We start from the raw sequence: 12,769 nt of genomic DNA, 5'->3' as shown, positions 1-12,769 counted from the left end.
TTGGTCCCTAGTTTCCGTATATGATCCTCTCTATTCGACCTGAGGTCGTAAGCACTTCTGAGCACACAGCCTAAGCTACAAAGATTCGCGGCACTATTGTGAAAATCTGCCACACCCTTGTAGAGATGAGTCAGCGGATTAGAACGATGTCCAGCGCAAATGCATTAAACTTTGTGGCACTCTGCTAGCATCTGCTACACAGACGCAGCTGGATACGATAAGAACCCGAAAGCAGCTTAGGCCGAGAGTGATCGTCGTTAATCGCATAGAACCGGCGCTCAAAACTTGAGCCTTACGGAAAATTGACTGGGGACATGTCTTAAATTATTTGATGATGCAGAGGAGCATTACAGTGGAGCTTTGCACTGTAAAAGGGCTGCAGTGCAACGCTTGGTATAGGCGGGATGGTAGTTGGTAGGGCTTAACCACATCCGCTCCTAATGCCATTCGCGCGGTACCGCACCATTGACCTTAATATTGCTTGCAAACTACAGAGTTCGGCAAAACTCATTCCCCGAGAAATGCGTACTCTCGACCTTCTCACGCAGAATAGCATGCAGCTTCGTTAAAAGCAACGCTCATTTCAACCAGCAAACGATTAATACGAAACTTAAGCTCAGACGAGGAATTTCCCCTTCATTTTCATTGCGGCTATAGCTATTCTTACCGGCACTTCAGGCTTGGCTTGTGTGAGAAATTTTACATAAGAAAACTATGCTGAACGCCATACTTTCAGCGAAAAACGTCATCGAAATACATAGTTCAAATAGGACCCCCCCCCCCCAACCGTTCCCTCCAAGAGTGACCCATAAATCCCACCCCTAGGCCTATGGCTAGATTTATGAATTGCCCCCCCCCCCCCCCATCCCCCCAAAAAATGCTTCATTTTTGCAAGAGGAACTCTGTAGCTACGAGCACCATCGATAATCTGGTGAAAACTCCAAAAATAATGGCAGTAAGAAATGAATCATTGCATACCAAAGGTCATTTTGCATACCAAAGTGCGCGTATGGCAGAGTAAGAACAGCTTTGGGGGAGGATGGACGCGGAGATGCTGGTGTGAGCGTACTACTAAAATGCAAAGAATAAGCAAAAATAAATTGCATGCGACCTTCGAGCATGCATTGAAAATTCGACCAGTTTGTTTCTTTTTCGAGGGGGGGGGGGTTCGTCTCACTACAGCTTCGCAACTCTGATTTTTCACGTTTTTCAAAGAGGTCAATATATTCATTACCACTAATTAGCCCAACTGAATAATTGAAGGTTACGCCAACCACCAATGAAATTATGTTTATCTTGGCCCGAAAGTCACGTTTTCGATCTTTCCCGTTTCTCTTCCCCCACGATTAGTCAGCCGTCTACCGCTGACTTCTGCAACGATCAAAGAAAGCACAAAGCAAGAGAACAAAAATAAAAATACGGTAAAAGTCCGAAGCTACGACAAAGAAGCAAGACAAGAAGAAATGCCAAAGGCAACAAAGATGAACGTGAAGGTGCGTGAAATACAGAATGCCGATAAACGAGGCCAGTCGGCCAACAATGAGGCGGAGGCGCCATCTATCCGATGTTTGCAGTACCAATAAGCGGTTGCCGGCGCGCAGAGAGTGCGCCAAAAATAAAGGACGAGGCGATTCCACACGCCATATTTTTCTATTCTGGACGGAATTGTAAACTTTTCAGGTTGCAATGTAGTTAACCTCTTGAGCTTGGCGCCTGTCCCGTAATTTTATGTGCACTCACGGCCTACATTATCATAGGAATAAAAACAGCATTGATAAAAGCAGATTTTTTTTTTAATGTGTCATCACTGAAGTTATGCCACGGCTTTGTCAGCTTGTACCCTGGTTGGAGTCTTCTTCGTCAGTGGAGTCTTCTCCTCGTTTCTGCAACAGAAGCGGTGTTTAATTTAACAAACAAAAAAAAGATATACCACAACTAACAGTGGTGCAGTCAAAGCAATCCTGCAACCAAGCACAAAGGCCTGTGCCACTGTTCCAGGCTGCAGTAATCATGTTTTGACAGTTGTTAGCTGGTAATATACAAAAAGCCCATGAATAAGCCAAAATTCGAATGGCTTAAGTCAAACTTCAACGTGCCTTTTTAATCACATTTTTCATGGCACACTGTGAATGATCCCATCCTTGTGGGGCCACAATTTTCGACATTTTCACTGACCACTTGCAATCTGCACAACATTCAGTACTTTTGTCTCTTCTAGCGCAACGAAGTTGGCACCAAAATTTTTCAAAAATCCCATTCAATTTCGACAGCCAAACAGTGGCTATGATTTGCAAAAGGTCACGATCATGAGGCCACGTGAGGAGACATAAAAAAAAAAAAATAAGAATAGTCATGCTGACTAGCTATTAGTCTGACTCCTGAGGTCAACTGGTATGAGAGCTGGAACAAATTAATACAATGAAGCAGCGATTATATCCCAATCCTTGTTTGCCTCACCCAACCTCAACCCCATGTGTGATGATGTATGTAACCATCATCTGACCGCTGAGACCATATGGGAGAATAAATTCTATGAAAAATCATTTACTGGGCGTGGGAGAATCCCATGTGGTAATCCAGGTTTTCTAACACCTTAGACAACAATCCACCGAAACATACAAAAATAACATGCAGAAAACAGACAAAGAACACACTGCAAAAAACTAACTCTACTCCTTTAAGAGAATGGTCTTACCTTTCGTTTTTCTCTTAAAAACACACATGCACATTTACATTTCAGTACTTCATTTATACACTGACATTCAAGCGTCATTGTGACTAGCACGTGCAGTAGGGCTACACTGGGAGTTCTTACCAAGCTCATAAGATCCAGAAGTTTCTGTGCATCTTCACCGGCACACAAGTCCACCACATCTCGAGGCAGGGCATAGTGGCGGTAAGCGCTCGGTTGTACACCACGGTTTTCTTTCATGTACCGGAATATTGGGAACTGAAACCAAATTCCAAAGCAACAATTTTCAATGAAATATTACCTCTGATTGGTAATGACTGCAACGCCCTCCTCACTGGCCCTACCTAAATGATAGCTGTAGCAGTTCGGCTGACATATTTTCGTTTCTCTACACCGACAGATAGAACGGAAAGAGGCAAATGCTTCAAGAACTCCTAATTAAGAGTAGAGAGCCATAATTTATTGAAGAAAAGTGCAATTTACGGGGTTTAACATTCCGAAGAAACTCAGGCTATGAGGGACGTCATTGTGGAGGGCTCTGGGCTTGACAGTTCCGCCTGAAGATCATAATCACAGTAAAAACCTGCAATCTCGCAAGACCGGCAAGAAATGTTACACACTCATTACAGATGCAGAGCATCCACCTAAAGTGAGAGATCAGCGCATTTATAACTTTACATTGAAGAGCTCTGCCCCCACCCCATTATACTGATGCAGCTACACATGGTGACAACTGTTTGTGGCACTGCATTAAAAGCTACGAGAGCAATCCACCAGCTTCCAGGCTTGTGTGATGGCTCATCAGCATGCGAGAACAGCACATTTGTGAAAACTGTTGCCTCACAACTTGTGGTTTCTGCTCTGCTCCACAGGATGTTATACTCAAAGATAGCCAAAAACTTCACTGGCCCTAGGATGCTGACAGTAGGAGAAAAGCAAGATATTTAAACATGCTGCAATTACAACAAGACTACCTGTTTCACCTTCTTGTCACTGTCGCAACAATAACCGCCTTCTTACATGACAGGTGAAGACTGTCCAGCATGTTGTTGGGACAACACAAATGAGATGCCGGAACAAATTGCAATTCAGTTCCGTCTTCTCTTTCAGGTTTGGTTTATGGGGTTTAACGTCCCAAAGCGACTAAGGCTATGAGAGACGCCGCAGTGGAGGGCTCCGGAAATTTCGACCACCTGGGGTTCTTCAATGTGCACTGACATCGCACAGTACACGGGCCTCTAGAATTTCTCCTCCAAAGAAATTACAGCCACCGCGGCCGGGATCGAACCCGCGTCTTTTGGGTCAGCAGCCGAGCACCATAGCCGCTGAGCCACCGCGGCGGCCAGTCTCCTCTTTCAAGCCCTCCTTACAGTTGTAAACATTGTTCATGGTGAGATATCTACAGGATATCCACACAAGTGTATACACTTCAGTGCACAGAATAATGCCCTTGACCTTACCTGCTGAGGTGCTCAGAATGATATGAGATGGCAAGTTTACATGCTCACAGTTGTTTGGTAAGAAAATCAGTACGATACAGAGAGAACTGCATTTAGTCACTAGTGATGACGATGGTGATGATACAAAGTGAAATCAACTAATTTCCCAGAAATACATTTCCCGAAGCCGCGGCAGGCTCATGAGCTGTTTGCCAAACAAAGGTCAGAAACTGTCTCGTTACTGAATATGTGCAACATTTTAACAACTGTAATTGTTCATGAAGAATGCCCAAACTACCACCTGCAAGATGTGTCTCCTCTGCAAGTTTACAAAACGTTGGCCGCCAACTTTTCAAAAGACTAGGAGTTCAACACCCTTGATAGAGAACGATATCACTGGTCTCTGAGACATCTAATTTCACACTTTGGTTTGATAGATTTTATGACACTGTTCTTAAATGACATACTGAGCCTCACATTGTTATGGGATGCTGCTGTAACATGCAATAAGATAAACAGTAGTGTGCACTGCAGTCTTTACACATTCTCATAACAAAAATAATAATAATAAGGCAGTGTGCATAAGCACCCTCGTAGAACATAAAATCAGCACTGGCAATGTGAGCAGGAATTGGGAGCCACAAGAACAGCTAACGCACACAGGTTAAACTTACCCCAGAAGTATCATCAACTTGCAAATTTTCAAGCTCTTCCCAATCAAACAGCAGAGAGTCAGTGTGTGCCCCAAATGGGTTGAAGTCAAGCAGCTTTACAACATCCTAGAGTGAAAGAGTAACACAAACATGCAAAAAATATACTAATTGACAGTTCTGCGGCAAAAAATCCCCTTGAAAGCAATCTTAAGAAAATAAACAGAACCATTTTGTGCTCAATAGAGCAATATGCTCCAAACTAAAATCAAGTATACACGATTCTTACCTTTCTCTTCCTGTAGACATCAAACACATCTGCAAAGGATAAGAAATTAAATTTTTTTTTATGCATGCATGGCAAAAGGAATATAAATCTTCGCTATCAACAACTGTTACAATCAAGGAAACAGAATCACTTTATGCTATGACCTTAAATTCACATTGCTCAGTAAATCCAGGTACCTTCAAGGCCACAAAAATTTTTCAAAATACAGCATGGTGACACCTGTAGTACAAGGAGAAACACCTATAAAGTAGATGCATGAATAACTTATCACACCTTGTATATAACTACAGCTACTGGCTAGTAATTAAAATTTTTTCTTGAAATTCTTTTGAAGTGAAAGATACTCACATGAGGATGAGGCAAATCTGGACTTGATTCTTTCATGAAAAAATGACAGTATGTCCTGTACAATGCTGGCTTCCTGTTCTTGGATGTGACCATAGTAGTGCGTGTAGTCTCTCTGTGAAATGCCTGACAAAGAAGATAACATGAGAATGTTTAATACTCCCTCTTTGAACAATATGGACTCTTTTGAAGGTGAACTCTGATAAAATGAATAATTCAAGGGCAGTTATTTAGTTTCTGAACAAAGCGGCGCAGAAAAAATTTATATGAATCCCTCAGTTTGAGTACTTTGAGTATAAGAATTCAATTAAATCAGTTTGTGCATGAAGATCTTTCAGAATGCCCTCCTATATCTGACAGGAAAAAAATGTAGCAGAAAGGGTTGAGGGGAGCGACAACTGACTAAAACCTGTCATGAGATAAGATTATAGAGGAGATGAATGTACGTATACAAGTAACAAAGCAGATCGATGAAGTAAGAAATTTAACAGCAACAGGGTAACAACAGCTGGCACCGCGTCAGGTTAACCAGAGCTCACTGGCACAGGTTTTTGTCATGCACTGGAATTTAATTCAGTTGCTGATGAGATGATGAAATGCTTCATAGGCCTAGTCCACACAAAAGGTATGAAAAAAAAAGCCTCACAAGGCAAACGAGATGTATTCAATGGAACTTGCCTACTAAAACAGAGTCTTTCACAAAGCACCGAAACTCTGTACTTGGGTCGATCTCCACCCACTTTCTGAGAATGAGCTCATACTGAAACAAATTGTTTGTGTCCGTTTCCTTGTTCCAGTCGACACAGGCTTTGAATCTGCACAAACAACAGAATTTAAGACACTGTCCACTAAAAGAACCTCAGCAACCAACTATTACAATTCTTTTAGTACATTTTAAGTGCTCTTGCTTTCCTACAACATCATGTAAACAAGTTGCAGAAAAAAAAAAGTCAGTCATGGCACCATGTGAAATTCATACCACCCTGGTGGTATGAGGTGAAAAATCAAATTAAATTGGAAGTGCAATCAAATGGCGGCCAAATGCAAAAATTAACATGCTATCAGTAACCAAACCAGGAAGCAGCAAGAATGTAAATAGAATTGGTGCTAATATGATATAAACCCAAGCCTTCAGTGAGAAGCAGCAACTGAGTTTGTCCCTCAGATGCATGGCATGATCAAAAAGCTTTATCACGAAGGGTGATCCCGGGAAACAGAAGGGCACACAAAGTTGTAGTTAGCATTTTCACTTTCCTAAGGGGGGTAGCAATGGGGAAGCAGACAAATGTTTTAGGGTTGGCTAGCTCCCTGTCATTTGCCCTACAAGCAGCTTCTTCGTGGGAACAGCCGAAATAACAAAACGCAGACACAGAAAGGAACACACAGAACGTAGATGACCTTTCTGTGTCTGCGTTTTGTTATTTTGGCTGTTCCCACCAAGAAGTATGAACCAACTAGCTCAGTTTTCTACTCTTTTAACCTACAAGCAGCTTGTCAAACTGGCCTTCCAGCAATTAAACATTGACATATACAGCAGCCCATTCTATGGCTGTGTTAAAAGAATACGGAGGACAACTTCTACTGCCAAGTTTACAAACCATGGCCCAATTCTTATCTGCAGGCATGCATAATTGAGATTTCATGCAGCAAGCAGCACAGGCTTGTAAGACTCTCAGACCTCATTCCACTTTATTTTTTAGATCCTTAGAGAGGCAGAGCTCTATGCATATATATGCCCCGATCAATTTTCGGTTCACACATGGAAATTCCGGCACTAACTATGGTGGCAAGTGATGTGAAGTTTCTTACGGTTGTGTTAGGTCGTGCGTGACAAAGTCCGAGCTCTTCAGGAGGAGGCAGATGTCTGCAAAGCATGTGCAGCAGGGACTGTTGTTGGTCGCTATCCATGCGGCATCCTTGGGACTGCTCCAGTTCAGCTTGGGGAACACTCGCCCACCAAGACGTTTGATGGCGCTGGACACTGCTTGCTCCAGCTCTGGGAAGGATGGAATCTGAAAAGAAGCTTGACACTAAGGTTCAAAGATACAAGTTGCAAATCATGCACTGCATACGTCATTTGTGTTCTTCAAAGTCCTCGCCCTTGTGGCACAAATACATACCTTCAGGTTGAGTGACCACTGAACACCTTTGGGCCAAAACTTTTTCGTATTTCTTTTCTACTCTATCTACTACAAAAATTCAAATATGCGAATAATTTTTTCTCAGCACCTTGCCTTTGGCGATCACCTATACCTTGTTATATGCCAACTCTACTATGCCTCAAGGAGATGCAAGACTGTTGTTGGATACCTACATCATAGTAGTAAGCCTTTGTCCTCATTTGCTTATGTACCACACAACACAACACAACCCTTTCTTTTTATTTGTTACAAGATGACGCTGTTGAAACTCTACAATTTCTACTTTAACGAACATTTTTTGGCTGAATGACATGGTCAATGGTAGAGCATGTACTTGTGACATCGCTGTCTCAGGATGAGGTGACTGATACGTCAAAGAAGGGCACATTTATCTATCATTTGAATGCATGCCATCCTTGCAACATGTACAGCAGTAATTTCTAGAATAAGAAGATGACAACCACCGGCTTATCCCAGTGTTCATGCTCATTCACTGCACTCATGCCCGCCCAGAAGTGTGTGAACTATGCAAAGAATTAGCAAACCACATTTCTTTCTAAAGAATTTTCTTATCATTTTTAAACACTTTCTTTTTTTTTTTCAGGAAATAATGAATACTGTACTTGCACACTTCCTACAAGTTTTTTCTCGACTGTCACTGAATCTGTTTGCCACTTAGAAAAGAAATTTATGTAACAATGCGACTATTAAAGTGTCCTCGGATACACTGTAAAAAAAGCTTTGTCTGCCCCTTTGAAAAGCCCCAACAAAGATTTATGTCAATCATGCCACTGTTAAAGTGTCTTGGAATACGTTGTAGGACCTTACAGGTGATACTGTCCCCAAAAGTTTTCCTACATGCCCAAAAACAGAGCAGCGACATTAAAAACATAAGATTTAGCTTTTGCAGTTTTCCTTGACTCAAATCCTTTCCTCTATTTCACCTTAAACTTGGGCTTTTAGAAGCAATGGCCTATATATGAAGGCCATGTCCAATTGTCACCCATGGCAACTCCGCTTTTGCCCATTATCTTGGCGGGCGGACGGCTATGCAAACAGACGCTGGCGCTTACTCATGTAGACAGCTGCTCTACGACAGCGCAATTCAAACAAAAAAAGCAGCCATAGGAAAGTAAGGAGAGATCACTCTGGTCTTCGTTTTGGGCGGTTTGTTCCGCATAAGACCATGTACCTTGGCTGAGGCGTTCATAGCGATGCACTGCATCAACTGGATGTGTGAATGCGCCCTACTTGAAGGGTGCGCCAAGGACATTCAAAACCAAACATGAATGTGCCAGCAAAGCATGCAAGAAGGTAGTTTACCTCAGTGGAATCTGTGTCGGCCTCAGACCAATCTACCTGGAAAATTAAGAAAATTGGAAGCTTGAAAAAAAATTTGCAGAAGCACAACTCTGGAATGCAAGTACAATAAGCAAAGATTTACATCACATGTCAACATTTAGGTTATACAGGATGATGTAAGTGGCTCCATGATTTCTGCTCCTCAGTGGTCCTTTTGCGTGTGCCAATACTTCAGATAACGGGTATCTGCGTGTTTCAGCCCACAAAATGAAGCACATTACCAAGACCAAATTTATGCTTCACGCTCAAGAACAGAAAGCCAAGATTACCCTGTTATTGCTATGCACAACTTCCTATTTTGCCCAATACTTTCTCATAAGTAGGGCCCGGAACTTTAGGAATTTGCCTAAACATGGCTATAAATGCCTAAACGGGGGATTTTTGCACTTGCCTGCCTTTTTGCCGTTTTTTAGGAAATACTACCTATTTAACAGCACTAGTTGCCTATAAATGCCTAAATCCGGCATTTCGGTCCTTGGTGCTGTTTTTCAATTTTGAGGCATCTGTCTATGTATGACGAAAGGCGCGCGCCGATGCTCTCACAAAAGGTGCGGGTCTCGCCGAACGTTTTTCTCGAAGAGTAACTTGAACCTAGTGTACCGAAGTGTTTTTCTCGAAGTGTAGCAAGAGGCTAGTTTGGAAAGAGAGCTGACAGACATTAGTGCAATCTTCTCAGCATTGACGGAAGGGATCCCAAAGTGGGAAAAGACTGGACTCTGAATAGATGAATCATTGGAGGTAGTGGCAGAAGTAACAGCAGCACTTTGGGCAATGGAAGGAAAGGGCGCTACTGCTTCTACGAAGATGCAACAATCTGTAGAAAAAAATAGATGCCTAGGAACAATTTCCAAAATCAGAGACTTTCTACGCGGAGACGATACAGCCATACCACCCGAAGGCCTGAGCCCTTATCAACTCTCATGTTTTAGGTTCGCGGCACTAGCTTCATGTGACGTCGAAAGAAGCCTTTCAAAGTACAAAGCTATGCTTAGCGAAAACCGAAGGAGCTTCAAGTTCGAAAACCTGAGAATGCGCTTTACTGCTTCAGTTGAGGACTGTGTACGCTCCGTGCTTGACTGACAAATCTTGTACTAACAAAAGAGTTATATTCAAAGTGCCTATTTTTGCTTTATAGAGCCTATTTCAATGTTTTTTGGAGCCTAGATGCCTGCCTATTTCGGGGTTTTTTAGCGCCTAAATTTCCGGGTCCTACTCATAAGACAATGAAAACTGTTTCTCCTGCTCCATGGATAAAACAAGGAAGCTGAAGTGAAGTTCTCATGTTGCAAGTTTGTTTTTTTATTAAATGCACAACAAGTCAACCTTTAGGAAAAATTGTAAAGCGGATCACAAGTGTCAGCATGTCTTAAAATATTTTGCCCCTATAAAACATCTGCTCTAGAGCTTCCATTTTAACTTACAAAAGCGGGGAGTATGCAACACAGGCCACTGGTATACGATGCAGGACAAAGACCATACGGGCTTTGACAACAGTGCTCTCCTCAACAAGCAACGCATACAAACAAGGTGCATCATGCCATTTCATATTTCATGTATAAGAATACCGGCTTGATCATGTTAATTTCGATGGCTCTGGCAGTCTCAACTAGCTGGAATTTCAGAACTTAAATGTGAAAAAAAAAAAAGCACACTAAGGCCAGATTTCTTAAGTCATGCTTGTTAAAGTAATCACTAAGTGTGAACAACTCATGCGGCGCTTGCTCTGGCTATGAACTTTAATGTTCCAACTTGACAAAAGTGAGACCTTGAAAGGCCAGCTCATATGCTACAAGTCACAAAAACCAACAGACACAATGTGTATAAGAACAATAAATTTGAAACTACATTGCAATATTCTATTCGATCCTACCAGAGAAGGATAAACGTGGCTTTTATAATAATTTACCATTTCACTCACAAGCACACTCAACACAAACAGAATACTTATTTGTCACTTCGACTTAGCCACACAATTCTCTAAGTTACTACATATAAATGACTTATGCCTCACCTCATCTTCTGAATCGGTGTCGTACTTTTGAGATGAAGGAGCCCTGAAAAAGGTATTAGACAAAAATTTAAAAAGAGGATTGCCACAAGGCCAAAGGTGAGTAGTCCAAAACAAATACACTCTCCTTGATCAGCTTCTGAAGAAGAGTAAGCATCCAACCAATAAGTAAGAAAGCATCTTTCACCTGCAAAATTTGGTCACCATAGTACAAAGCCCGATGAGGAAAAGGCAAGCTATAGGTTAATGAGTTATCAATTCAGAAATGCATTCTAGAGTTTTTGCCCCACGTTTTCGCAGGTTATACATGTTATCCAGGTGAGCTTGACAGAACATGAAGTAGTAGACAAACAAAAAGGAGATACCCTGAACAGAATGCACAGGCTTCTATGGAAGCTCCCAAAACAAGAAGAGCAGAGGAGAGGCATGACAATCAATCATCTATTGCAAGCGCAATCAGAGGGAATAAATTTATGCAGCAGTTGCATAGTACGTTTCCCAGGCTTATTTTGCTCAGACCTGCCATACATGACAAGCCAATTTACTGTTATTGTATGTCATGCTCAAGCGTGCACTTCACCTCAAAGTGCTATTGTTAAGCCAGTTTACAACTCCTTTGCAATAAGTCATAAGTAATAAAGCTGTGCTGCTATCAGTAGAAGGTCGGTCAGGCTTAAATCAGCACATGCCTGTTTTGATCACTGTGACTGCTGTACATATATAGTGCAGTGGGCACTCCCCTTGTGATTTTACAAACCCCTGCTCTCCAAAGAGAACACAAAATTCCGCATACACCGGCCGCATAATATTAAATGCCCAACAATCACAAATTCAATTTAGTACACACAAATTTTGGCGCTCAGTAAACACCGAGAACAGCACGCACAATATTTATAGCACCCTATCGAAAGTATTGGACTACAGTTGTACACCGCTATTGGCTACTCTAAAGCAACTGCTGCAGTCACAGACAAAAATGCACAAAGCGTTTATGCATTGGTGCATTAACAGAAATTCATACTCACTTTCCTGGTAGCACAACGCCGTCAGAGAGGAGGTATTTTATGAACTCGCTCGTCAGAGGAATGCAAATACTGCAATGCGAAACACGACGCTTGTCACAACTTTCGACCTTTCTACAGAACTCGCTAAGTGAGTCGACGGTCGCAAGGTATAAAACAACTTAACTCTCCAAAATTCGCAGTGCATTTATTTTCGGTGGCATTAATCCTACAAGGGAACGTTAACGCTGCGATACACATTGAACGTACCCTCGAACGTTTATTTCCTGGTTAAACACACACGCCAGGAACACAATAAAATATTATGTGATGCGTAACTCACCTCGTAACAGTAGCATTTTTGAAGGCACCATACCAGGATGAAAAGCTGCAGCTCAGTACGTCTTGCACCTTCATAGTTGCTGTCCGAAGGCAGGCTGCAAGAATTTCACAACGTTAACCCGACTGGCAAAGGAGCGCATAAATGAATAACATTTTCAGTGTATAGTTTCAGCTAGGGACGGCGCGACCTCCGGATACAGCACGTGGGACGGCGGCCAGAAAACCGATGAAATCACCTTGCGTAGAATGAAGGAATTCCGCTCGATAAAAAAACGCTAAGCAAGGGCGTTGCGATACCGCAACCACATGCTCAGCGTAGATGATGCAGCTGACCAGCCGTGGCGATGGTGACGACAGCACCACAGACCGAAAGTACCGAAAGCAAGCGCAAGCACGAACCAAAACATAAACACGCCAACGCGATTGATGTTCCTCCTACTCGCGATTTCCAGATGTTGTGAGCTCGCCGAGTCAGCTCAATATCTTTCTCCGCTGATATA

At 42.3% G+C, this 12,769-nt stretch overlaps 1 protein-coding gene across 1 annotated transcript; it reads right to left on the bottom strand.

Annotated features, from left to right (window-relative positions):
• Positions 1-1,771: 1,771 nt before the first annotated feature.
• On the bottom strand, positions 1,772-12,695 carry LOC149358750 (translation initiation factor eIF2 assembly protein-like). The gene is made up of 12 exons (XM_089570927.1): positions 12,506-12,695; positions 12,271-12,364; positions 11,952-12,020; positions 10,930-10,972; positions 8,880-8,915; positions 7,225-7,427; positions 6,094-6,230; positions 5,419-5,541; positions 5,071-5,099; positions 4,806-4,910; positions 2,816-2,950; positions 1,772-1,883 (listed from the first exon to the last, which is right to left on the bottom strand). The coding sequence occupies exons 2-12, from the start codon at positions 12,342-12,344 to the stop codon at positions 1,830-1,832; spliced, it is 1,008 nt and encodes a 335-aa protein (XP_089427053.1). The 5' UTR covers positions 12,345-12,364; positions 12,506-12,695; the 3' UTR covers positions 1,772-1,829.
• Between the last annotated feature and the right edge of the window lie 74 nt (positions 12,696-12,769).

The sequence above is a fragment of the Amblyomma mixtum genome, chromosome 2 (assembly GCF_055824585.1).
Source record: "Amblyomma mixtum isolate Tamu chromosome 2, ASM5582458v1, whole genome shotgun sequence".
NCBI classification, from domain to species: domain Eukaryota; kingdom Metazoa; phylum Arthropoda; class Arachnida; order Ixodida; family Ixodidae; genus Amblyomma; species Amblyomma mixtum.
The sequence above is the reverse complement of the archived record's forward strand: the minus strand, read 5'-3'. Positions and strand labels throughout refer to the sequence as shown.